Below are 26,934 nucleotides of genomic sequence, written 5' to 3'. Positions count from 1 at the left end.
GGCAGAGAACGATACATCAGCAAGATGGACTGACCACAACTCCCATAAAGAACCTCTCCCCCAGGTTCTGTTTTAACATGTAACATTGTTTGTACTGGCAGCATGATTCTCTGCTCACAAGAGGAAGATAACAGGCACATCTCAGAATGCTGAGACAACGCAGAGATCATTCCAGTAAGGAGCCTGAGAAAACTGTATGTTCCATGAATCCAGATTCATAATCACAGGATCACAGGAAAGCATCCAGGAGAGGAAGTTGGGGGAGATAATGGAGAGAGGATTTATAAGCCAAGAAGAAATGTGGAGCCCCCAAACTGTAAATAGAGTTCCCGAGAGACTACACACCAGAGATAGGAAAATGTTTATTAAATATGCAGGCATCATTAGAGCGAGACTGAATCCATAGCCTGTGCTTTTCAACACCACTGCATCTCTCTGTAGTATGACTGTGCCGATTAAAGCTCTATTATCAAAAACCTCAATTCAAGATCCCCTTATCTGTCCCACAGGACAAGGATAGGCTATTGATGTGATCTTGCCCCTTTAAGTACATTATTCTTGTGTACTCAATGCTACCTAGCTTATGTAGAGTATTAATGTATTTCTATTAATATGACCCAGTAAAATTATACTCATAAAGTGACAGAACTGAATGAATCAATTTGCCCACTAAACAAACAAACAAACAAAATGTACATACGGTGTGTTGAAAAACATAGCTCCCAATATAAAACCAATCTAGAAAGAGTGACAATATATTGAAGCTCCTAGCCACTCTTGGCTAAGTTCTCCACATATGTGTGGTGTGCCTTTAGTTTATCCAGTGGCCCAGTACTAATACTAGTCTGATGTTTCCCTGCCTCCCCAGCACCATTACCTCATGCTCTTTGTCATGTGTTGCCACTGGCTTAAGGATCATATTTTTAATTTAAATTAGTTTTATAGGAGTCTAAACAAACTACGTGATGCATTCAAATGGCAGATATAACTATTGTGAATTATCAGTGCTCCCTCCGTGGGAATGGCTTACTGAGAGTTGACTGTGTCTGGCTTCATGTGATAAGAATACACTGATGCTATTCAGTCTATTCAGTTCCCTCCATGCTCCTGGCAATGTGTGAGCAATGTGTTGTTTCCTAGCATGTAATTATTTTAATAGAAGGCAGCAAAAGTAACTACTCTTTGATATGTGATGTTATTAAGATATTTGTAGTTTTCTTTGAAAAGAGAAGCTGGTGTGATTAGGTACCTTTTGTTCCATTAACAGCAATAATAAAGATGCTATCACTCCTCAAAAAAAAAAAAATGCAGGCAAACACTGGAAGACCTTGAAAAAGTCCTTAACTCTCAACCTGTTTTTTTCCTGTAGAGAAATAAGATAGTTGGACTAGACAACTTCAAATGTCCTTATCAGCAATAAAGTCAATGAGTCAAAGGAACAAAGCTGAAACAAGACTTACAGATGGTTTAACAATAAATTTTGATGACTCCCTACTACTATTTCTTTCCTAAGACATATCAATGGATTTTAAGATTCTTCATTAATTTTATCACTCTGGCAAGGGTGGGGAGAAGGTAAGTTGGAAAAACAAAGAATGGTAGTCATGTTAAAATTACATCCCAAGTTATAAGGCATGTCCCAGATATTACAGTATTATAATAGTAACCTACTTCCAAATCCCACTCTGTGTCAGCTACTGAGTTCATCACTGGAGAACAGGGATCCTGCTGTGGATTGATTCTGCGAGGTACACTCATTAAAGACAATGCCTGCGACACAACAGCTGCCCCTGGTTAGACCACAGGTTCCCAACTGCATACAACTATATGCATTGGTGGATCCTTTACACTTTAACTGGTTTGTTGTGAGACAACATGATTGCTGTTGTCACACCCAGTTCTCCTCCCTCTGCTCATACATCATGCATGAACAGCAAGACAAAAATCTCACAACCCAATTGCAGGTCTGCAGTTTCCCCACGTTCATGGCATTCTGACCCTAAAGACTTCCAGGGGGACTTCCCTGGTGGTCCAGTGGCTAAGGCTCCACACTCCCAATGCAGGGGGCCCAGGTTTGATCCCTGGTCAGGGGAACTAGATCCCACATGCCGCAACTAAAGATCCCCCGTGCTGCAACTAAGACCTGGCACAGCCCAATAAATAAATAAATAAACAAATAAATAAATGAATAAAAAGATTGAAATAAAAATTTAAAAAAAAAAGACTTCCAGGAAGGTGAGGGAAGCAAGGCACGTGGGTCATGGGAAAAGGTGTCAGATGATGCTAGACACCACATCTTTGTGGGTAGAAAGACTCTATTAAGGACCGAGAGTAGTTAAAAGCATGAACTGAAGGACACAAAAGAAAACACAACACAAATTCTCACACGTACAGTTCATTTCACAGAGCTTCTCTCCAATATTAACACAAGTAGTGATTTCTTGCAAATAGAGTAAATAGGTACTCCTTGGACATGGATGTTCTATTTCTCTTTGTACCTATTTGTCTGATACAGTAGATATGATCAACAGACTTCCACATGTGGTTGCCCTATACAAGATTTTCTTAACAGCAGCACTAATGGCATTTGGGGCCAGATAATTCTTTTTCGTGGGAGACTTCCCTGTGTAGTATATTTAGTTGCATCCCTGGCCTCTAGATGCCCACTAGATGTCAGTAGCAGCCCTATCCCCAATTGTGACAACAAAAAATGTGTCTAAACATTGCCAAATGTCTTCTAGGAGAAAGGCGCAAAATCACGGCCAGTTGAGAACCACTGACCTATACTGATATATTCACACATTCCTTGAAAGAGCAAGATGTGGTTGAGAATGAGAAGCAGAGAAGTATGGGTGCGGTTGAGACTTAAGTGGGAGATTGAGGAGAGACAGCATAAAATCGTAGATTATAACCAGTCACTGACAGAGTTTTGAATACTCACCTAAGGAATTTGGGTTTTGTTTTATAGACAAGAGAGAATCATTAAAGGAACTTCAGAAAGAGGGTGATACGATTTGATTTTCATTTTAAGGAAATTTTCTTGATCTAAGAATGAGAGAGGATTGAAAAGACAACAGCTATCACAAAACTCTGACGTGGTAACTATGGAAAATAGAGCAGAGGATGTGGAAAGGAAATGGCCAACCTGCTGCATGTGTGAAATGGAATCATTAAAACGTAGTCTATTTATGAGGGTGCAGGATAGAGAGGAGCTGAAGGTTTCCATGAGGTTCCTGGGCTGAACAAGTGGGCAGGTGGTGGAGAAAACAGGGGTTAGTGTGTACCTGTGGGTAAGGATAATAAGTTCATTTTTGTACATGTGGCTCCCAGATGTAATTTTTTTTTTTTTTTTTTTTTTTTGCAGTACGCGGGCCTCTCACTGTTGTGGCCTCTCCCGTTGCGGAGCACAGGCTCCGGACGCGCAGGCTCAGCAGCCATGGCTCACGAGCCCAGCCGCTCCGCGGCATATGGGATCTTCCCGGACCGGGGCACGAACCCGCGTCCCCTGCATCGGCAGGCGGACTCTCAACCACTGCGCCACCAGGGAAGCCCTGTAATTTATTTTTATTTATTTATTTTTGGCCATACCACGCAGCTTGTGGGATCTTAGTTCCCTGACCAGGGATTGAACCCAGGCCCTCGGCAGTGACAGTAAGGAGTCCTAACCACTGGACTGCCAGGGAAGTCCCCCAGATATAGTTTAATCCAAATGGGTAAATAGTCCTGTCACCTGGTGACACTGTATAGAGTTAGAAGAGGGACAAGAGTGGATCCCTAGGTGACTACTTATCTTTAGAGGGTGGACAGAAATAGAGGAAATGCAAAGGAGGCAGGAACTAACAGGTCAGGAACATCAGGAGAAAGTGGTGACCCAAGAGCCAAGAGGACATTTTCAAGGGGTGTAAATTATCAACAGGGATACATACTGTAGATGATGAAGCCCGGGAAGCCAGGCGCTGGTAGTAACCTCAGTTCAAGGAGTTTGGTGGGAGCAGAGGTCAGTTGCTACGGGCTGAGGAGCTAGTGGACAGACAGAAGAGAAATAGAGAGTAGCTGTCATGAACCAGAACTAATCTTTCAGAACAACTCCCACTCTGCAGGGCAACAGCCTCCAGCCCCACCTGCAGGTGGAGCCAGCATCAAGGCTCTCTGGATGGACCATGTCCACCTCCTATGTTTGCGCTGAGTTGATTTTCAGTTTCCATATTAACATCACCATGTGCTGCTTCCCTCGGGTATATCTGTCACCTTTTCAGAATACTTTTGCTTTATATATCCTGGGGGTTCTTTTTGTTTTGAATCTTATTTGCCACCAGTTTCCAGCATATATCACTCCCCTCTTTTTCTTGTTTCCTCTTCACCCAGGCTTGTATTTTTCAAAGGAATATCAGGGAATCTGATCTGCCACCCCCAAGGCAGAAATAGTAAGGGAGTTTAGCCAGCCCCATTTGCCTGAATACCCTTTGAGACTCCCAGGAAAATAATAAAATAAATTTGGGGCCTGGTAGTTAGATCCCTTGCACTCAGAGTTAATATTTTCTCAAAGAGAAGGGGTCAGAGTGAAAAGCCTATGTCGAGTTTTCTACCGGGTGCTCTTGTGGGAAGAGAAATCTGTAGTATAAGACACAACCCAAGACACCAGCTGATTGTCTGCCAGACAAATGTACTGTTTGACTTCTTCTTTCACACCAGTTCTTTTTTGTTTTTTGTTTTTTGTTTTTTTTTTGCGGTATGTGGGCCTCTCACTGTTGTGGCCTCTCCCATTGCAGAGCACAGGCTCCGGACGTGCAGGCTCAGCGGCCATGGCTCACGGGCCTAGCCGCTCCGCGGCATGTGGGATCTTCCCGGACCGGGGCACGAACCCGTGTCCCCTGCATCGGCAGGCAGACTCTCAACCACTGTGCCACCAGGGAAGCCCTCTTTCTCATTTCTTTTGATATTATCAACAGAATAAAGTTTCTGTTATATACTTGACAATGAATAAGTTTTTATCAGCTTTAGGGGGTACAATACAGTGGAAATCAGAAGACATCGGGTTTCCAGCTGCATTCATGCTAAGCACACTTTAGCCTGGACTATGTATGCTGGAAATGGGGGTAGAGGCTAACAATTCAGTTGCTTAACTCCAATATCTATATCACTTCCACCAGACAAATATAGTCCTTCGGAGAAAAAAAATGGTTAAAGCCCGTTCTTTTTGTTTTCTCTTTCTGCTGAAGTAAGGAAGCAATTTTCCACTCTATAATTTTCATCTCAATCACTGGGCAGAGGAATTGTCTTTCAACATCAGAGAATCTTCTCTAGGTCTGAACTCTGTCCCTCTCAATAGGTATTGGAACATTGTCCTACCTCTGAACTTTTCAGTTATGTGAGCCTATAAACATCTTTTACTAAACTAGTTAGATTTGGGTTTTCTGTCATTTGCAAATTAATTATACTGATACTGGCTTATATTTGAAAGCACTGTTTTTTCTTGTATAGCACCTTAATATCACATTTTCTCTTAGTGGTCACACAAGCTCCTCATTTGTATTTCATCTCAGTTGCTTGGAGGTTAAGTGTCTAAATAGGTACCTTTCATGCCCTAACCTTAACTTTGTGAATCCCACCGGACTAATATTTGTCATACCGTAACATACTTTCCAAATTTGATGAAAATATACTCAGTTCCAGATTCTCCAGTGGATATTTTCCCATCTCTTTGAGGTATCTTCCAGGCTCCCCTACCCTACCTATGTGAATGTTGGGTTCGCCACGTCACCAATGTTTTAAGTCAGATCATGTGGAATGCCCAGGATTTTTTCGTATCTGCTAGAGACTCTGTCTTACTGGACATCCATTTCCACGTGCTATTTCTTAATCCTCCTAGAACACCTATCTTTTGCCATGTTTTGCTAATTCTCTCATTATGATACTTCTAAAATTTGTCTTGCCATTCCACCACTCTGCCTACAAACGTTTCCATCTTTGAAAGAGAGTTCCTAGGGTTGATCAACTTCCATGATCCTCTTCTGTAAGTCTAAACTGTTTCTTCTCTTTCATAGTTCCATATCCATGGGTTCTTATCCTTATTCATTCTATCTCTCTCTCCCATTTTAAAATACTGACCCCGGACTGCCCTGGTGGTGCAGTGGTTGAGAGTCCGCCTGCCAATGCAGGGGACACGGGTTCGTGCCCCGGTCCGGGAAGATCCCACATGCCGCGGAGTGGCTGGGCCCGTGAGCCATGGCCGCTGAGCCTGTGCGTCCGGAGCCTGTGCTCCGCAACAGGAGAGGCCACAACAGTGAGAGGCCCGCGTACCGCAAAAAAAAAAAAAAAAAAAAAAAAACTGACCTCATCTAACATATATATCACCTTCACTCTGGGAGCTTTTGAATGTTTAGGATTTTAATGATCACCTCCTTACAGTCCCAATTGGAGAGTCAACCCTATTTCAACTGCTGCCTGCATAATGTTGCCAGTGGTAGTGTAGTGTTGCCAATCCCTCACTGATGCTATTTCTTAGCATTTCTTCTTGGTGTTTCCCCCTGTCCAATTTCCTAAATAGAGGTGGCATTCCATAAGACTTCATCCTGGGCCCTCATATTTTGCTATACTGTCTCTGGGGGCAGCACTGTCCAATAGACCTTTCTGCAATAATGAAAATGTTCTATGCCTACACCATCCAATAAGGTATCCAACTACCACATATAGTTACTGTGTGCTTGGAATCTGGCCAGTGTGGCTAAGGACATACATTTTAAATTTAATTTTAATACCCACATGTGGCTAGTGGCTACTGTATTGGATAGTGCAGCTCTAGATTACATTCATTTCTTCCCATGGCTTTACATACTTTCTGTTCGTTTGACTGCTCTCAAATGTACAGCTCCAGGTATCACTAACCCAGAGGTCCAGCCCATATATAAAACCACCTACTTGAACTTTCTAATTGTACATCTCACACTTATCGCAAATGTTAATCCAAAGTAGAGTTCTAGACTTTTCCATCTCCAAACCTATTCCTATTCCAGTCTTATTCATTCCAGTAAATGGCACCACTGTCTAACTCAGCTGCTCAAGTCAGAAGCCAGAAAGCTATCCCTGATTCCTCCCTGTCCATTATCCTTGCATCTAATCCATTGACAGCAGCTCACTGATTTTATTTCCAAAATATATCTTAAATCCACCTTCTCTTCATTTCCATTACCACCACCCTCTCCAGGCCACCATCATCTCCAACTTGGACAGCTAGCAGTCTCCAACATGATCTCTACTTTCACTTTTGTCCCCTTACAACCCATTTTCTATTAGCAGTCAGAGTGCTCATCATCATCTTATAATAAGAATCAAACACATCATTCCTCCACTGAATACTCTTCAATGACTTCTTTTCACTTAGGGTGGAACTGAATGACCTGGCCCATCGATCTGTATAATCCCAACTGGTGCCACACATGCCCTGTTCGTTTTGCGAAAACCTTCTGTTTTCTTGAACGTGGCAAACTCTTCACACATCAGGGAGTCTGCACAGCTGTTCCCTCTGCCTGCGTTTCTTCCTGTTCTTGGTACAAGAGGCTCTTTCTCATCCTCTGAGTCATACCTTTAATGTTACCTCTTAGGATAGGCCTTCTGTGAGCATCTATAGAAAGAGGGCCCCACTTTCTGTACCTTCTTCATTCCCTTAAGAGCACTTAGCAAACTTTAATAATCTTGTTCACTTGATTTTTTTTGGTTGGTCCCTTTAATCTTCACTAGATTAATGTTCCAGGAAGGCAGGGAGCAGGTCTGACATATCATTCCTTTACAGCACCTGGCACAGTGCTTTGCATACAAGCAGGTGCTCAGTAATATTTGCATAATAAACAACTTCCTCAAAACACGTGTTCACATCACTCATTTCCATTTCCTGGGTCTGTGTAGTACAAAATAAAATTTTTACTGTTTATTAGAGGTACTCTAGCTGGACTACACCAGACCAAGTTCTCCTTACTACATGGCCTTTGGCTTCAGCAGTCAGAAACTCCAGAGTTATCAGTATGTTTGTACTTTTCAGGAAGCATAAGTTTGGTCCAAGCAGGCCTCTGGCTTTTCTTCCTTGCTCCTTTATCAACAATTATACTCACTGGCTGGGAGCTTATAAAGTGGGATGCCTAAATAGCAATGGGGCAAACTGCAGTCTGGAAAATGGCTCTAAAGGTGGAGAGTCTGGAATGGATGTTTCATCTGTTTTGGCCAGCGTTCTTCTTCTCTGAATAGGGCCTTTGGTTCTCTGACTCTTTAAGATGGTTCATACCATTCATTAATGTCCTGCATTTCTTCATAGTTAGTATTTTAACAGCCTGTATCCCCTTTTTAAAAATATTTTATTTTACAGACTTGATTTCAAGTATAGTCAATTTTGGAATTCTTCACCTTCCCCTTACTTGCTGCGTAGAATCTATGCGTGTCTAGCATTTATGTTTGATCCTGGACCTATGCAGGGCATTTGTGACCCTGACACCAAGATACTGGATTATATTGCCACTGCTAACTGATTGACGATACCCAATAGAGCATGAAGTGACCACTTCTCCCTCCTTTGGTGATGACAGCCCCACAGCTTACTTCGGGATGTAGGTATTATGGTGATGAGAAGGGGACAGACTAGGAGAGAATTTAGGATAGTGGTGCAATGAGAGGGGTTGTAGCTCTACAGATTTTTATGAAAAAAAGTTCCCACTTGGTTTATATTTTCCCAGTCCCAGAGTACTCTCTTATAACACAAGGGCAATCAGGTTTCCCAAGACTGCACAACCCAGACTATCTCCACTGCTTTCCTTAAGTTACCTTGGTGACCTAAAGGAGGCCCACAACTTCTGAGGAAGAGAAGGTCCTGGAGTTGGCAAAGTAATAGCAATATCACTATATCAAATATGGTTTTAAGTGGGGTAGACTTATGGAAAGTAGTATTAATAAATACTTGTGCGGGCATGTACCCAGAAAGACACAGAAACAATTTATTTTCTCTGAGGACGACTGGGAGACAGGAGTGACAAGGAAATTTACTTTTCATTGAACACCTTTTTGAACTATTTCAATTTTTTTTTATCATGAGTATGTTATAGCTAGTCAAAAATAAATACGTTTCAAAATTTGAAAAACATAAAGAAATGCAGTGTTGGTCCTCAAAGAGTCATTTAGCCAGACTAACAGGCATGAGACTATTACAAAAAATATAAGACAGTACATAATCAAATACCAACTTGGGTGGTACTGACTACAATTAGAAAACAAAGAGAGGTCTGTTCACCTGAAGGAGCTGGGTCTTAGATGAGGAAAGGAGACTTTTAGCCCAGGGAAATTTGAGCAAATAAAAGCAGGCAGAAGCAGAAATGTGCACAGATAAAGAACAATAGATTTGGGAGTCAGATAGGCCTGGTTCCAATCTTAACCCTAAACTTTACTACCTGAGTGAACTTGAATGAGTTTATAACCTCTTTCAACCTCAGATTTCTCATTTGTAAAATGAGGATAAGAGTACCTACCTTATAGGATTAAGAAAAGTTAAGGAATGTATGTAAGATGGTTAGCACAGTACCTGACATAGAGTAGGTGCTCAATTAAATGTTGCCTAGTATGAATATGGCTGAACAGAGAGACCAGTCTTGCTGGAGGACAGGGTATCCACTCAGGAGAAGGGGCAAGACAATACTGGCTATTACAGTTACAGCAAACTGTGGGCAGTCATCTCATCTTGTGGCTGGGGTTCCTGTAGCGTAAGAATTATAAACAAGTATCACCATTACACATTCTCTAATGTTCAAGAAAGTGAGAAGTCTGACAGTTATAGGGTTTCTCTCTAGCATGGCGCCTCTGGTGCATAATCAAAACAGAATTCTGACTGAAGGCCTTCCCACAGTCATTATATTTATAGGGTCTTGCCCCAGTATGGATTCTCTAATGACGAGTAAGGCGTGCCTTGCACATGAAGCTTTTCCCACAGTCAATACATTCATGAGGCTTCTCTCCAGTGTGGACCCATTGGTGCTGAGCAAGATCCAAGTTCCACATGAAGCCTTTCCCACAGTCCTTACATTCATAAGTTTTCTCCCCAGTGTGGATTCTCTGATGTTGAAGAAGGACTGGGCTCTGAGTAAAACTTTTCCCACATTCCTTACATGTATATGGTTCCTCCCTGGTGTGGATTCGCTGATGTTGTGTACGGCTTGTGTTCTGACTAAAGCCCTTCCCACATTCCTTACATTCAAAGGGTTTCCCTCCGGTGTGAATTCTCTGGTGCCCAATCAGGTTTGACTTCCAAACGAAGGCTTTAGCACATTCTTGACATACGTAGGGTTTCACCCCAGTGTGAATCCTCTGATGTACAATGCAGTGTGATGTGAAACTGAAAGTCTTCCAGCATTCCTTTCATCCACAGACTTTCTTCCCAATATGAATTCTCTGATGTTGATCAAAGTCTTCATTTTGATCAAAACACTTGCCACATTCTTCACATATATAGAACACCTGCTCATGTAGACTTTTCTGAGGTACAAGGTGGGTATAAATCAGCATCTTTCAAATGCTCTTCTACTGAGATCATCTCATCCTTGACAATCACTTCTATAATGTCACACGTAGTGTTCTCCACACTTTCCCTATTGCGGTAGGCAGGCCATCTCATTAACCTGTTTTTCTCCTCTTCACAGGTTTTTCCAAACCAGAATTCCTGGGAACCACAGCACTGGGGTCCACCTGATAGCACCATGTGGTCCTGTGCCTCCTCAAAAGTATCCTCCTTCAGAATAAAACCTTCTTTCTCACTCTTGGACACAGACTCTGAAAGAAGAAACCAGAGCTGCAAATGTCATCATTACCCATGACAGAGTGACTAAGGTCACCAAGTGGTGTTAATATGTCCATTTTTCGCCAAGTGCCACCCCTGTGTCTAAGTGGCCCTGATCTAACTGAAAACGGCGAAACAGAGCTAACATACAGAAAGCAACCAAAATCAAAAGGCAGAAATTAGGCAGACAGTCCCTGAGGGCTGAGGGCTCTGATTTCCAGCACCAGAGCAAGCATGGGGCAGGCAGGTGGGGAGTTGGGGGTGGGGGATGCTCTTGGGAAATAGTTGAATTGAACTCTAAGGGAGATAAGTCAAAATTCCTTCTAGGTAGTTCAGTTTATAACATGAGAAGAACTAGCCAGGATTCAGAGCAGAGGACCTGTTCAGAAATAAAGAATATCTATGGTATACCTGGAGACCCTGAGCTTATCACACATGGTGGGGAGCACAAAGAAGACTCTCTCATACTTTTCAACACTGAATGGAAATAAAGTCTTCTCATTCAATCCAAACACCAGGTCCACCATGAACAGTGCTTCCCTGAATTACTTTAGGCAGTGTTGGCCAAAGTGTCTCTTTGTTCCATAGTGTCTTATTCAAATCTCTGTTACAGCATCACATTTTGTTATAATTATACATTTTTGTATAATGTCTCATCAGACTGTGAGCCTTTCTGGGATAGGAGCCATATATTACTTGATTTCTGATCCCTAGCAATGAACACAATGAGAAAAATACAGCATTTACCTTTAACATATTGATTCACCACTGCAGCCAGACAGGTAAGCCCTCTGTTCAGTTTGAGCCTAAGATGAAAGATCCATCCAAATTTAATTATCTGCACTTGTCCAAATAAAAGCTGGAAGTTTAGAGTTTACATTTCCTCTGATTAATTAGTTGATTTGCGGATTTTTAGAGGGTTTTTTATTTAGAACATAAATGGAATGGAATTTTAACATTTTACAAAAGAAACACAGGAGAAAAATGTGTGACTGGGAGAAAAGTGCTCATTTACCTCTCACTTACCGGTACAAATTAGGCTTGGACCCTCTCCTTGCAGTTTCAGTTTCAATGGCTCTTCTACCTGCTCAAGATGGGAGATCCCAGCAGGCTTTAGAAATAGATATCCTGCCAGGATCAAGATATAAATAAGGCTGACTCAGCTGGAGAAGTGGGGCCCATTAGGAAAGGAGCTGAGACAGAAGTGGTAGGGGAGAATGAAGGTTGGGGGAAAGACTGGTAAAACAGATGACCTGAAACTTGAGAGTAATAAGAATATAAAGGATAGGAAATAGAGGTTCAGGGAAGTTGTGATTCCATCAGTTCACCAATATACAAAAACTTATCACTCATTTTAAAATGTCAAGAAGAAACAGGAAAGACTAAGGTCTCTTCTGCACCTGCCCCTAGAAGCTGAAAGCCAATTCACATAGCAAAGTATCAGGATAGGACAGAATTGCAAGGAGCTGTTCCTGAGGCTATGTTGGGAAAGCACCACCTCTTACTTTCCTTCCTTCCTATCTATTTATCTACTGCCTTCTCTTTTCACAAAGGATCAACAATGGGTCTCTCTATGGCATACATAGAAATGGCCTCATAGCCTAATTCAGCCACTCCCAGAAGTCACTTCTTACTCTAACAATAAACACCCCTATTTACAAAGGTCCACTCTAATAAATTCTTCAGATCTAGCTAAGATTGGTCTCTTTGTAACTCCCATCCAAATCCTCCTAAGAAACAGATCAATTCTGCAATTTCCAAATGATGACCTTTCAGTGTGATGAACTGGGAGATTGGGATTGACATATATACACTAATATGTATAAAATGGATAACTAATAAGAACCTGCTGTATAAAAAATTAAATAAATAAATATATATATATGGAGAGGACTTAAAAAAAAATGATGACCTTTCATGCTTCTGAGGCAAAGGACTATGTGCCTCGTGAGTATTCTCTTCTTTAAGATTTTGACTAGGGACATGAGCTCCAAGGAGGGCTGCTGCAAGTCAGGGAGTTAGGGTTTTGCTCAAGGAATAACTTAGTTGTTAGCTTTCTGCCTAAAGCAGAGATGAGAATGCCCTTGAGTGGCAGGGAGAGTAGGTACTGAGATCCTGAGAGAATGTAGAGGACACTGTAGGTGCCTCCCTACATCCATTCTACCCCTCCCCCACTAGGGAGTAGCCAGGCCCTTTGGGTGGGAGTGATCCCAAGTCCAGCTCCTGGTACAGGCCCTCACTGAGCTAAGCCAAACAGGTTATCCCATCCCACTCACTACAGGAGAGATCCGTTCAGGGACCAGCAATCCTGGCCAAGTCAATCAGTGCACAGCTTTTCCCTGGCTGTGGAGACCGATTTAGAGCTGGCGTTAAGACTTAAGATGGTGCAGCAGGGCAATACTTGGGACTGTGATTCACAATGGTTAAAGCCTAAGGAAGGCCTGCTCTGTTCCTCCCCATCGGTGTGAAGAAGCACAGTCCTGGTTACAACTACCAATCACCTTACAACCACGAGAGGAGCCAGACTGTAGACAAAACCAACATACGAGGAGACAGAGAAGAGCAGAGACTGAAATTCTGATCCAAATGTACCTGCAGCCCATTCTACCTACGGACTTCCCAATTACACAAAACAATAAATTCCTTTTTTATTTAAGCCAGTTTGAATTGGGTTGTTACTTGCAATCAATGGTATCCTAACATGGAAAGACTTCCAGACACAGCAAGGAACTGTGTGAATGGGGAAGATGAGGGCACAGCTCAAGTCACCTGTGCCCACAGAAGAGCCTCTGTGGGAAGAAGATGAAATGGGGCCGGGGGGCAATAAGAGGACACAGTTCTCGGTAGGAAATTAGGAGCAGGGAAGCCCTGTGTTGAGCCTAAACAAATGCCAGGGCTTTCCCACCAGAAATCCCTGAGGAACAGGAAGTATTTGGCTCAGGGGGTTAATCAGACTTCTTGATTTCTAATGAAAAAAATGGCCATGATACCCCAAAGGGCAATCTGAATCTTCTGCTGGAAGATTATAAGCAGGCCAGGAAAGTAGAAAGGCCACCTCAGATCAGAAAGGAAACAGAAAAGTCAGGGAGTAAAGATACATAACGGGCTTGAAAAGAACAGTGGAGATGGGGAAGAGGAAAAACAGGTGTATGAAGATGGCACACAGAAGAGCCCGGATGAATACAGCAAGGACTCAAGAAGATGGAAAACCATGGGAACACAGAGGAAAACAAGGAATCCCACTGGTGTCTACAGCACTAGGTTAAGAGAACACACACCCATGACAATTTAAAGATTAAGACAAGGGAAGTGGTCAGATGACTGGCACATGTATCCTCACTCACCTAAGGAGATGCCCCTCGGGCCCTCTCCATCCAGAGCTCCCTGAGGAGCCAAGCTCCATGGTGCTTCGTTCCAGCTGGAAAATCAGAGCCGGCTTGGGAAGTGGAAATGCTGCTTGACAGGAAGGAAATGGGACAGGCGGGTGAGTAGGGTGACATAGACCAATCCCAGGGCTCCTCCCAGGCCTGTGTCTTCAGGGGCGGGAGGGGAAGAAGGGAAATTACTAGGGAGAACAAGAAAAAGAAGTCCAGGGAAAGGGACAGGAGATCCAGGGGAGAGGGGCCTGGAGGCTCACAAAGGTCAGGAAACGGAGAGGAAGGGGTGCTCAATAACAGCGTGCGTGAGCAAATAGATGACTTTACTCTTTGAGGAACTGAGCTTTCTTGTGCTCTCCCTCTCCGAGAGCTCTCAAGTTCAGACGTCTGCATGAGGGTGGTTGGTACTGGGCTGGGTCTCCCAAACTGAGGTGGTGGGAACTGAGGGCTCAGAGGGGCACCAGGAATCTCCTCTCCTCCCACTGTATCCACAGCACATGAGTCAGGAGAATAGAAGCTCTCAGCCGGGGGTAAGGAAGTCCTATGTGAGGCCCGAATTGATACCAGGACTTCCTACTTCCCAGCAACCACTAAGGTTGGGTCATTAAGAATCCAAGAGCCTGTCAAACTCTTAGAGGAAAACATAGGCAGAACACTCTATGACATAAATCACAGCAAGATCCTTTTTGACCCACCTCCTAGAGAAATGGAAATAAAAACAAAAATAAACAAATGGGACCTAATGAAACTTCTTATAATTTATAAGACTTCTTATAATTCCCAGCCACTGCTTCATTCAGGATCTCAATCTCCATACTACGTAAGGGCCAATTCTGGTCCATTCCCATCAGTCCTTGCCCGGCAATGTTCTCACAGCAACTTCCCCAGCATTCCAAGGCTCAAAGACTTTGGCTGGCTCACTTCTGCTTGCCTAAAAAAGTCCAACTCCTCTGAACTGCAGACAATTCCAGTCACCATTCAGGGACCCAGCTTACTTCCCAAGGATCATCTCCTGCAAGACCACCCTCATGCCCTATACTGTCATGGTTCCGTTATGAACCCAAACCCTTTCCTTGCCCAGATCTGTATCCTTGGACCTACACCGCCCCCCGTCCCCATCCCCCCTCCACCCCCGGCCTGAAGATCCAGATCCTTCCTCCTACTCCTGCAAGCTCATGTTCTTCTTAAGACCCACCTCAAACAAAAACATCTCTGTAAAACCAGTCGTGGAAATTCTGGCCATTCGTCGCCGCGCACAGCGCTCTGTGCTGGGACACCTCTGCCCCAGAATTGGCTCATGCCTGTGCATCTGCACGTGTGCTTCCCCTGCCGCCGCAAGCCTGGGGGATGTCGAATCCACTCTGCCCCTACCTGTTCCTCCGGGCCTTCCACTCTGGGCTGTACCCCGATTTATCGGTAGCCACACTGCCTCCTCTCCGCCCCTCGTGTGGGCCTAGAGCCCCGGGCAGAGCCGAGCCAGGTTCGTGGCGCCGGCTCAGCGCTCACCGGGCCCGACCGGGGACTGCCCAGGGTCAGGGAGGGACGCTCCAGACCCGGGGGGGGGCCTGACATAGCGGCCCCCGACCCGGGAGCCGCCCGAACAAGAGCCAGACTCGAAGCTCCAACCAGCCTCAGGCCCAGCTCCCTACTTTCTGCGTGGGCCCGGTCTCCGCATGCGAGAGGCGGAGGCTGCAGCACTCTTGCCATTCCGGCTTCTCTAGGACGGTGGAGGGCTCCGCGTCTCCATGGTACTCCCTTCTCGCCATGCAAAGTCGGGAGGGGAGAGTGGTCCAGCTCTCCCAGAGACACAGAGGGCTCCGGGCGCTGCACAAATCAAGGAGAACGGTAGGGGGGTGGGGGTGGGGGGAGGCTGGGGAGGAGGCTTCCTCTGGGAATCCTTTCCTGGCCCTTTTCTTCCCACTGACCACTCTTATCCACCTCATTGCACCTTTGTAGGATGGATGCTGGTATAAGGTAGCACATCCTTCACTTGACTATGCCTGTTCACATATCTGCCTCCTTTTACTAAGTTCTACATTCCCAGAGAGCAGACTATGTCCTTGATATGTTCATCTTTGTGCCTCTAACATCCGCCCAACGTCTAGCACCTCTTAAGGCCCAATTTCTTTAAGTGGCATAGAATGTTTGTTGAATAAAAGCATGATTAAACGTTGAACCAGTTTTTCAGTTGAAGAAAGTAAGGCCCAAAGAGAGGAAACGACTTACCTAACATCACACAGCATGTCAGGAAGCTATGCGTTTAAAGAAAGTTGTGGAAATAAAGGAAGACCTCCCAACTGAGAACAAGCAACGGCTATTTATTCAGAGCTTATTATAGCAAGGAAGTCATCCACCATACTTGCATTTGGCAGAGAAGTGGGAAAGCTCTGTAGTAGGAAAAAAGGGAGGCTTCAGGTATGCTCTGATTAAAGACTGTAGGCATGAGGGCTTACTAGAAGCAAAGCATCTTATGTGATTGGTTGGGAAGCATTATTCAAATTTTGGCTGTTTGAGGCTTATTACTACAGGGGTTATTTTGGCTTCCTGGACTGATTGCTACAGATAGTAGTTTGAACTCTTGGACTGGTTACTGTAGATAGTGGGTTGGTTTCCTGGACGGGCTGCTGCAGATTGTGGGTCAGAGTTCTATTTTTCTATATGGTTTGGCCATTGTTCCTTTGTATATTCAGTCTCTTGGGTGAACAAGGTAGGAAGATGATGTCTGCTTCACAGTAATTCAAGTCTACAGGTTCAGATGCGTTATAGCTACCCAGGTACTGAGAGCTTACAGATACCATACCTATGAAAAGTCACAGAGCAAAGGAGACCTCAGATGAACTCCCAGGCTTGTTGGTTGGTTGGTTGGTTTCTAAGAGGATACTGGAATAACTCATAAAGGGACACTAGCTGATAGTCTGTGAGTGCTGAGAAAGAAGCAGAGACTCTTAACTTGGGGAAGATCACTAGGAAGGTTGAGCATACAAAAAAAATGTTCCCATGATTTTCTTTGGGACCAGATGGAGAAAACTGAACTGGTGACAAAACAATTATGGGAGTTTTAGCTCAGAACAAGGAGCCCTCAGATAACTGATGACTAAGTCATCGTCCACCTGAAAAAAGGTCTCTTATGACTATGATCAGCGTTTGGTTCAAAATCTTTTAGAAAACTAAAGAGGAGAGGAATAGTCTATCATAATTAACCATATATTTTTACTCTCTCTATTGTTCTTCTGTCAAACACACAGCAGCAGGCAAGGCCAAGGCCAAGGCTAACTCCTAACTGATTTGACCAGTAAAGATACAATATGCCATTTTTAGATTCATATAATGTATTACTTACATAAACAGCAAAGGGAAGAGTAACCAAATATCCCAGCTCCCCAAGTCCTTGTCCCACACACCAAAAACAATGACACGGAAACAAAAGGGGGCTGGACGACTGCAACGTGGGTTGTGGAATACGCCTTGCTGAGGAGACAATTTTAGACTGCAGCTAAACAGCGTTATAGTCTGCAGTTATAACCTGAGGAGAGTGGGGCAGAAAGCCTCATACCTCATCAGAATCTGGGAGGCAATGACAAATTGTCTCATGGCAGCCTCCCACGGGGATAGGGACAGAAGAGGGAGATGGCCTCAAAATCTTGTAAAGTTCCTCTCATCCTCTCATGTTCTGGAATGATCACAAGATGATCTGCCAAGACTCAAATTAGCTATTGTTCAAGCCTATGCCTGCACGGCCTACATAGATATGCGTGAAATTGCCAGGGCACCATGGTAGACACATTCCCCTACAACTTTACCTCCTAACTTCTAACACAGAAAGAATTCTCAGGAGCATAAGTCACCACATAGGTCATCAGATACTCTAATTAATTGTACAGATAGAGGATTGGGCCAAATATATTCCATTTGTCTTAGGTAGCATTGGACAAGAGTGACCAGGATTACGACTCACAGTAGTATAACCAGGCTCACTGGAGGAAAGACCATGTCAGGCTCCACATCCAGAGTCAAGCCAACTAAATGTGTCATTAATCCAGGTGAGAGAAGAAAAACTAGCAATGGCACATATCCCAGCTAAACTGGCTAGCAAAAAATCCAGGTCAATACAATTGTCCATTACCATTCATGCTAGAGAATTTAGAAAAATCACTGACCTGTGAAAAATGTACAAGAGAGTCCAACATAACAGTATGAGGCTAAACGGAATCACATCAATGTCCATAAAGTTAATCCTGTTCTATTGTTTCTTGATGAGGCTGTTCCTTTCTGAAGTCAATGGCTGTTGGGAGGATTCTGAGAGTTTTTAAACTAAGATCATTTGCTGGCCAGTAGTCAAACTGAGGGTAGTGGCAAAGCCTGGGTTAAATCTGCCAGATATCCCACAGACAAAACCTAAGATAGATTAATGATCCCTCCCTCTGCCCCTGACTTCAGAGTCTAAGGTGTTTTCTTTTTCCCAACCAGGGTTGTTCCTCTCCTTCCACAGCCACATGATCATTACGACCAGTCTCTGCCACAATTACTTCACCTTTTCCCCAATCCTCCCCATGTCTTCCCACACTATACGCTTCAGCTCATCCCTGGTTAGCTCAGAAGTTCCTACTTATAAAACGTGTAACACCCTAGACCATCTCCCACCCTCTGACATGTGAGTCATGCCAAAATCACCTTAGGAGTTACCACCTCATAATTCATGATCATTATAATCATTTTCTATAATTGCCTAAATCCAGCTACAACTATAATTTCCTATCTGAGTACTGATTTCACTATATGCCATAAGTTTTGGTTTTCATTTTCGTTCATGTCAAGGTATTTTCTAATTTCTCTTGTAAATGCTTCTTTCAAGAAAGCATTAGGAAGCTTGTACATGGATTCTTGCAGACTCCATGTGTGTCTTTTTCCCTTATGATTTGGCTATGTATCCTTAGTACACCACTCTAATAAATCTTAGTCATGAGTAAAACTATATGCTGAGTCCTGTGAGTTCTTCTAGGGAACCTCTGAATGTGAAGGTGGTCCCGGAGATCCCTGATATGGGTTATGAGAACTAGATTGCATAAAACATGTAAAGCATTTGGCGTAATTCTTGGCTCATGGTAAGTTCTCAAAATAAGAATGGTAAAATTCTTAAATGGTAAAAAATAAGTGGTCACGGTGGCAATGGGGATGACCAGCACAGGGCCATGAACAGAATAGGCACTCAATGTCAATTATTCCAATCCCCATCCTATTCCTTCATTCACTTCCACTATATGCCCTCATATCTCTTAGCCTCTTAGTGAATGAACAGCCCAATACCTTTAATAATGGCATCTCATTGCCAGCAAGTACCTCAAGTTCAGCCTCTTGTTTGATACAGCAGAACAGCAGGGCCCAGAAAGGTGAAGTGAAATGTCCCATATCATGTCGTGAGTTGGTGACAGAGTTGAGACAAGAATCCAGGTTTGCCCTTTAAGTCCTACACTGGCTTCACTGTCACCTGGTACATGAGATGCAGACTAGGAGTAAGGTAATTAACCTGGGGCCAGGCTGTCAAGAACCCAGGTGCTATGGATGGGTTTCCTTCTCTTCCTGGAAAAAAGAAAACTTGAAAGCTAGGGAGGAAGAGGAGCCATAAATAAGCCCAGATCTAAGTTAAATGAGACTACTTTCTGATCTAAAGGTAGAGTGAAATAATTTTTTTCCCTGCATCTCCATTTCAAAGGTACAGCTGTTGACTCCGAGGGGTGAGGCAGTGGGCAGGAAGTGGCTAGCACTGGGGGAGGAATCAATATCACCCAGAATTGGAACAAAGGGCAAACAAGACTCAAGGGATAGCCAGGGTATCCGGTCTAGAGCATGCCCAGAGGAACCACAGCAGGTAAAGGAATTCTTTGGCCGGTGCACAGTTGCTTCAAGTTCTGGCCATGTATGGAATGAAAAGACATGAGATCTGACGGCACCAGAAACCCACTTGAGCCCTGTGGGTCAACCCACTCAACCCAGGGACTTCCCTGGTGGTCCAGTGGTTAAGACTCCACGCATCCCTGGTGGGGGAACTAAGACCCCACATCCCACATACGGCGCAGCGCGGCCAAAAAAAAAAAAAAAAAGAACTCATCCCACCCTCCGGCCCACCATGTAATGTGTAAATGAGGTGAGCAACAGAGGAGCACAAAAAGTGTTGAAGGATAACAGAAAGGACGGACTCCTATAAGAGGAGAATTCCCAGGCTTGTGGCCTTAAGTGGTGGCTTCTCTCAGCGCGCGCGCGTTGGAAACAGCAGAGGTCTAAGCAGATAGGTTAGGGGGTCCCCGAGAAAGAGAACAAAGAATGACTTTCTTGAGAACTCATTCTGGCCTAACCCATTTTGTGATCTAAGCCTGGCTGCAACGCTTGCCCTTGAACAGGTCTCAGTAATTAATGATCTCTTAAAGGAGGGAATGCAGAAACACGGGAGGACCAGTCAAGAAACCATAGTGCAGCCCTGGGGCAGCCTCCTGGTTCCTCAAGGGATATACATAATAACATATCTTTGAGTTCTGCAGGAACTAAGCCCCCCCCCCCCCCAGGTGGAGGATGGAATTAAGATGTCAACCCTCCTGAATTCAATCAACTAAAGCTTGGACTCTCTCAACCTTTGCCCGGATTCTATGCTAAATTCTGCTCCCCTCAAGCCCCCCTCATGAATATGCATGGTAATATGCATGTATCATTAGCTTAAACCTTCCCCAACTTTGCTGTTCAGGGTGACACTGCTTTGGGAAAGAGCTCTGGTGTTCTCTTTACTTGCTGCAAGTAATAATAAAGCCTTCCTTCTCCCGATCACAGTGGGCGGGAAGGAGTCAGCCCTCTCCGACAAGTCTCTCCCCACCCACCCCCACCAGCCCCACTCCATTACTGATTGCTCCGCAGACGAAATGAGAGACACACAGCCCTCCGCGCAAAGATCCGCCGACTTACGGACAGAGGGCGCCTCCGGACTGAGAACTGCCTGCGGCGCCTACCTAAAGACGCCTTTACGGAGGTGGCGGGGGGCGGAAGTACGTCATCGCCTTTCCGGCCCTCAGGCCCCCAAGGCCGCTCTAGCAGGCCCGGAGGTCGCCTATGCTGATCATTGGTCCTCCTCGACTGCCCCGCCCACCATGGTGACTCCGCCCCCACCCTCACCCGGAGGTGCGGCTGGAGTGGGGAAGGCTGAGACTTGACGCAGTCCTGCGGTCCTCACTCTGCCCCGATGGGCCCCGGCCATTCCGGAGGACTGGGAGGGCAGCCGCGTGGGCCGATTTCCCAGGGGCAGGCCATCCTCCACCTGTTGGTATATCTGGCCACCCTTCAGTGGCCCGGACCTAGACGAACGGGTGGCTGGACCTGCTGGCATGGGAAGGGCTCAGTGCAGCGTGATGGGTCAAAGCCGGAAACCGCAATGAGCTGGAGACTCTTCCCCCTCCTCTGAGCACTCCGGCCACATAGGCTCCCTTGGGACGACCCTGCCAAATGCCTTAGAAGCACGTCCCCTACACCCACCCTTACACACAACACACGTTGACCTGGCCTTGTCCTCCGGGTCTCCACTTAATTACCACCTGATCAGTGTGGCCTCCCTGCCTCCCCACCCTCCTTCCCGCTCTGCCCCTTTTTTCTTTTTTTTAATTAATTTAATTTATTTATTTATTTTTGGCTGCGTTGGGTCTTTGTTGCTGTGCGCAGGCTTTTTCTGGTTGCGACGAGCGGGTGCTACTCTTCACTGCGGTGTGCGGGCTTCTCATTGCAGTGGCTTCTCTTGTTACGGAGCACGGGCCCTAGGCGTGCAGGCTTCAGTCTTTGGGGCACGTGGGCTCAGTAGTTGTGGCTTGCGGGCTCTGGAGCGCAGGCTCAGTAGTTGTGGCACACGGGCTTTGTTGCTCCGCGGCATGTGGGGTCTTCCTGACCAGGGCTGGAACCTGTGTGCCCTGCATTGGCAGGTGGATTCTTAACCACTGCACCACCAGGGAAGTCCCGGGAATTCCCTTTCTGATCATATTCTAAGGCTAAGGAGAGTTGGTGGAGCTGAGTACTTGCTGTGGTTGCCATGAGCAATCAGAGAGGACTTCATGGAGGCAGAGTAAGGATGTTTTCAGCTCCCTGCTGGGAGGAGCTGCACAAGGCAAAGAGAGCTCCCTCAAGAGGGGATGTAGGAATCTTATGGTCGTCTGAGGACACAAAGTCCCTGTTAGCTGGTCATTTAGGAAGTTAAAGAGTAACTTGGGGGTTATCAGAACTGGTTGAATCAAGTCTGAACCTCATCACCTATTGCAACAATGAGCTAGGCTGCTTGACTAAACCCTTAGAGTCAACGGCACAGCTTTCTCCTTCTTGGGCCTGCTGGCAGGGACCTGGCCTGACATCTCAGAGATCCCCAGTAAACTGTCAACTCACCTCACCCAAGCTACAGCAGGTGTCAGAAAAAGTCCCTACTACACTCTGAACCTAGATCCTTATTGTAAAATAAAACAGTCTGTTTGAACTCCCTATCATCTCTGACATTTCATAATTCCAAGATTCCCAGTCTGTATTTCTTTTTTTTTTTTTTTTTTTTTTTGGCGGTACGCGGGCCTCTCACCACTGCAGCCTCTCCCGTCGTGGAGCACAGGCTCCGGACGTGCAGGCTCAGCGGCCACAGCTCGTGGGCCCAGCTGCTCCGTGGCATGTGGGATCTTCCTGGACCGGGGCATGAACCCACGTCCCCTGCATAGGCAGGTGGACTCCCAACCACTGCGCCACCAGGGAAGCCCCCCATTCTGTATTTCTTGCTAGAGAAGTATGCAAGCCAGTTGGCGAGAGGCTTGGAGACTGAAGTCTGAGCCTGTGCTTGAAGGGTCCTCTGTCTGGGAGGTTCTGTGGGTCTTTTAAAGATAAGGAAGGGGTGGCTGTGAAACTTAGTAAGTGCTCGGTGCATTTCTGCTGAACGAACTAGCAAATTAATGAATACATGAATTCATGAGTAAATAAAGGAGTGAATAATCAGTAAGTCACGGGGGTGAGGATGGAGTCAAGGAAGGCTTGGCAGAGAAGATGCTGGAGCTGGGTTTGAAAAGGTCAGAACAAAGCCTGAAGCTGGTGAGGGGGCTGTGACCATAGCTAGAGGTTTCCTTCTGGGCTTTTTCCTAGTCCCGCCTCCTCCTCCCACATGACAAGGTCCTAACAAAATCCAGGGGAACGTTTTGCTCCCAGGTACTGTCTCGCCAGGGTTATTTACTGTAACTTGCAGTCACCGGGCAAGGTCCAGGTGGACAGATTTTTCTACCCTCGACTTGTCAAGACCTCCCAAACTCTCTGGCACCCAGAGAACAACGTGTCCAGAGCTCAACCTGGAAGAGCACAGCCATGGTGCTCTGGGGTCTGGTGCTGGGAGCTCTGATGGTGGCCACTGTGGGATACCTGTGCCTGAAGGAGCTGCTCCGGCAACAAAGACCCAAGGAGCCCCCTCTGGATAAGGGCTCCGTGCCCTGGCTGGGCCATGCTATGGCTTTCCGGAAGAATATGTTTGAATTTCTGAAGCACATGAGGGCTAAACATGGGGACATATTCACGGTGCAGCTAGGGGGCCAGTACTTCACCTTTGTCATGGACCCTCTCTCCTTTGGCCCCATCCTCAAGGACACGCAAAGAAGACTAGACTTTGTGGAGTATGCGGAAAACCTGGTGCTAAAGGTATTTGGATACCGCTCCATGCGGGGAGACTACCAGATGATACACTCAGCCAGCACCAAGCACCTCATGGGGGATGGCTTGGAGGAGCTCAACAAAGCCATGCTGGACAGCCTGTCCTTGGTTATGCTGGGGCCCACGGGCCCCAGTCTGGATGCCAGTAGCTGGCGTGAGGATGGCCTCTTTCACTTCTGCTACAACATCTTGTTCAAGGCCGGCTACCTGAGCTTGTTCGGCTACACAAAGGACAAGGAACAGGACCTGCTACAGGCAGAGGAATTATTCGTGCAGTTCCGCAAGTTCGACCGCCTGTTCCCCAGGTTTGTCTACTCCCTACTGGGACCCCGGGAGTGGCTGGAAGTAGGCCGGCTCCAGCGTCTCTTCCATAAGACGCTCTCTGTGGAACACAACATGGAGAAGTACGGCATAAGCAACTGGATCACCTATATGCTTCAGTTTCTGAGGGAGCAGGGAGTCGCCCCAGCCATGCAGGACAAGTTCAACTTCATGATGCTCTGGGCCTCCCAGGGTAACACAGGGCCTACCTCTTTCTGGGCCCTCTTGTTCCTCCTGAAGCATCCAGAAGCCATGCGGGCTGTGAGGGAGGAGGCCACCCGGGTCCTGGGAGAGGCCAGGCTGGAGGCCAAGCTGTCCTTCAACTTTGATGTCGGTGCCCTGCAGCGCATGACGGTGCTGGACAGCGTGATGGAGGAGACACTGCGGCTGGGGGCCGCGCCGACCCTCCTCAGGGTGGTGAAAAATGACCACAGCCTGAAGATGGCCAGTGGGCAGGAGTACCTGCTCCGCAGTGGAGACATCCTGGCCCTCTTCCCTTATCTCTCAGTGCACATGGACCCCGAAATCCACTCGGAGCCCACCACCTTCAAGTACGATCGCTTCCTCACCCCCAGCGGCAGCCGAAAGGTAGACTTCTACAAGGCAGGCAAGAAGATCCACCACTACACCATGCCATGGGGCTCAGGCGTCTCCATCTGCCCCGGGAGGTTCTTGGCCCTCAGCGAGATGAAGCTCTTTGTCCTGCTCATGGTCACACAATTTGACCTGGAGCTGGTGGACCCTGACACACCCGTGCCACCCGTGGACCCCCAGCGCTGGGGCTTTGGCACCACACAGCCCAGCCACGAGGTGCGATTCCGCTACCGCCTGCGCCTGGGGAGTGAGCTCTGCCCAGGTGGCCGCAAGCCTGGCTAGGAGGTTTCCTTGGGGTCTCCAGCTCCACTCAGCCTTCTGAAGCCCCAGACCAGCCCTTCCTCTGACCTGCTTTGCCCTCTCTGCTCTTTGGCCTCCTTCTAGGCACCTCACAGGCTTCTTCTTCTCTCTTTAAAACACTGTCTCTCACAGTGGATTCTGCAGAAACTGCCTCTCACAGGAAGTCCAGGGAAGGGGAAATATCTGTGGGCAACTCAGATTGGGGGCTCATACATGCCTTGACAACTCCTGCAGTATAGACACTGGTTACGGTGGGCAATGCAGCATCTTGCAAACGTTAGTCTCCACCCTCCCACTCTGCTTTTGTTTTTTTTCCTCAACACTTATTCCACATCCTGTGGAATTCAGGGTTTAGAACAGTGTCATCCTATAGCAGTATGAGGCATGCCATATGCATAATTCTCAATTTCCTAGTTGACACATTTTTTAAAAAGAAAGAGGTGAAGTTCATTTTTATGCTATATTTTACTTGACCCAATATATCTAAAATATTAGCATTTCAACAGGGAGTCAATATAAAGGTACTAATGAAATATTTTTACATTTCTTTTTCCCTTCAAAATCTGGTATGTACTTTTTAACCCTTGATACTGAGCACATCTCAGTTCAGACTAGCCCCATCCTAAGTGCTCAATAGCCACGTGGGGCTAGTGGCTTCTGTACTGGATACAGCAGCTGTAGAGAAGGGCTATCTTTCATGTAGGAGTTGTTCAAGGTCCCTCCTCCGTGCCCTCCTCTCCCCTCTGCACCCCTACCTTGGGGTGATCTCAACCCCTCACTTGGTTTCCACAACCATCGCTGGGCTCAGAACTCTCTGCTACCTCCAGACCCCCAATCTCCCCACAGGGATCTCACAGCACCTCTGACTCAGTTCGGCCCAAGCAGAACTCAGCATCTGTCCCCCCCAACCTCTGCCCTGAACCACCTACTTCTCCTGATTTCCCTGCCTCTCTTTGCTCAGGACACCACCATCCACCCCATCCCCCAAGGCAGATACAGAGGAGACACACTGGCTCCTCCTTTTCTCTCCCCCATAGGGAGAGAGTTCTGTCAGCCTGACCCCCTGTGGTGCCACTGAACCATGTCCCCCCCCTTCCCCCCGCATCCCCCACTGCCCTTCTCATAGCTCAGAACTCGACATTTCTCTCCACGTGGGGCCTGGGGGCCCTCCATTTACCCTGCTGCCAGAGACTTTTTTTTTTCCAAAAGCACTTCTGGGTGTCCCCCTTTTACTTTTCTGGCTCCCCATCACCTCCACACACCTGACATTTAAGCTTTGCCACAGTTGGCCCCCAAATTTTCAATCCAACGCAATTCAGCTTTGGCAACTTTCTCCAATGGAACTGTCCGTAAAGTACAGGGCTCGCTTTCACTGTTAACCCTGGTGCGAGCTACTCCCGGAAGCCTTCTTGAACCTCGCCCATCCCATCCTCTGACCAGAAATGGCCTCCATCCCCTGGATCTCCCCTACCACCGAGTGTATCACAGCACATCTGTTATGTCATTGCTTTCTGTGTCCTGGTTTCTGCCTCCTGCCCCCTGCTCCAGACTGGAGCCCATAGGGCTTGGTATCTTATCCCTTCATCTCTGACCCCAATTCCCTAAATGTAGATTAAATTACAGAAACATGACTTCCAGACTCGGCTAATTTACTTCATGTCCTCAAATACTTTCCTTCCCCTCCCACCTTCACTCAGCTTTCCGGCCTGTGAAATGGAGACAGTCTCTGTTGCCAGGCGTGCTTACCAGGGCTGGGAGACAGTGAGAGGGTGCTACTGCCAGAGCTGCAGTGGGCTGACGGCAGGGCCCTGGCTGGGGCTGGATAGGAAGGGTAGTGACTGTGGG

General features: G+C 46.3%; 1 protein-coding gene and 1 long non-coding RNA gene across 4 annotated transcripts in view; one reads left to right on the top strand and one right to left on the bottom strand.

Annotated features, from left to right (window-relative positions):
* The window catches only part of LOC309813730, a 61,309-nt gene extending 40,112 nt beyond the window's left edge, over window positions 1-21,197 (bottom strand). For 2 of the 3 annotated variants that reach the window (XR_014295534.1, XR_014295535.1), the window contains exons 1-6: window positions 21,133-21,197; window positions 14,152-14,260; window positions 11,834-11,935; window positions 11,555-11,613; window positions 9,560-10,800; window positions 3,927-4,020 (exon numbers count right to left, since the gene is read on the bottom strand). This is a non-coding gene — a long non-coding RNA (uncharacterized lncRNA). Of the gene's footprint in view, window positions 1-1,496; window positions 1,771-3,926; window positions 4,021-9,559; window positions 10,801-11,554; window positions 11,614-11,833; window positions 11,936-14,151; window positions 14,261-21,132 lie in introns of those variants that run through there. The other variant, XR_014295536.1, reaches the window with a different exon arrangement.
* A 2,192-nt stretch (window positions 21,198-23,389) lies between these two features.
* CYP8B1 (cytochrome P450 family 8 subfamily B member 1) lies at window positions 23,390-26,720 on the top strand. Its single transcript, XM_082639252.1, has one exon. It carries the CDS (start codon window positions 23,536-23,538, stop codon window positions 25,069-25,071), a length of 1,536 nt encoding a protein of 511 aa, XP_082495378.1. The 5' UTR covers window positions 23,390-23,535; the 3' UTR covers window positions 25,072-26,720.
* Window positions 26,721-26,934: the final 214 nt, after the last annotated feature.

This window comes from Mesoplodon mirus, assembly GCF_964341445.2.
Source record: "Mesoplodon mirus genome assembly, chromosome: 12".
Lineage (NCBI taxonomy): Eukaryota > Metazoa > Chordata > Mammalia > Artiodactyla > Ziphiidae > Mesoplodon > Mesoplodon mirus.
This window is presented reverse-complemented; position numbering and strand designations above follow the sequence as displayed.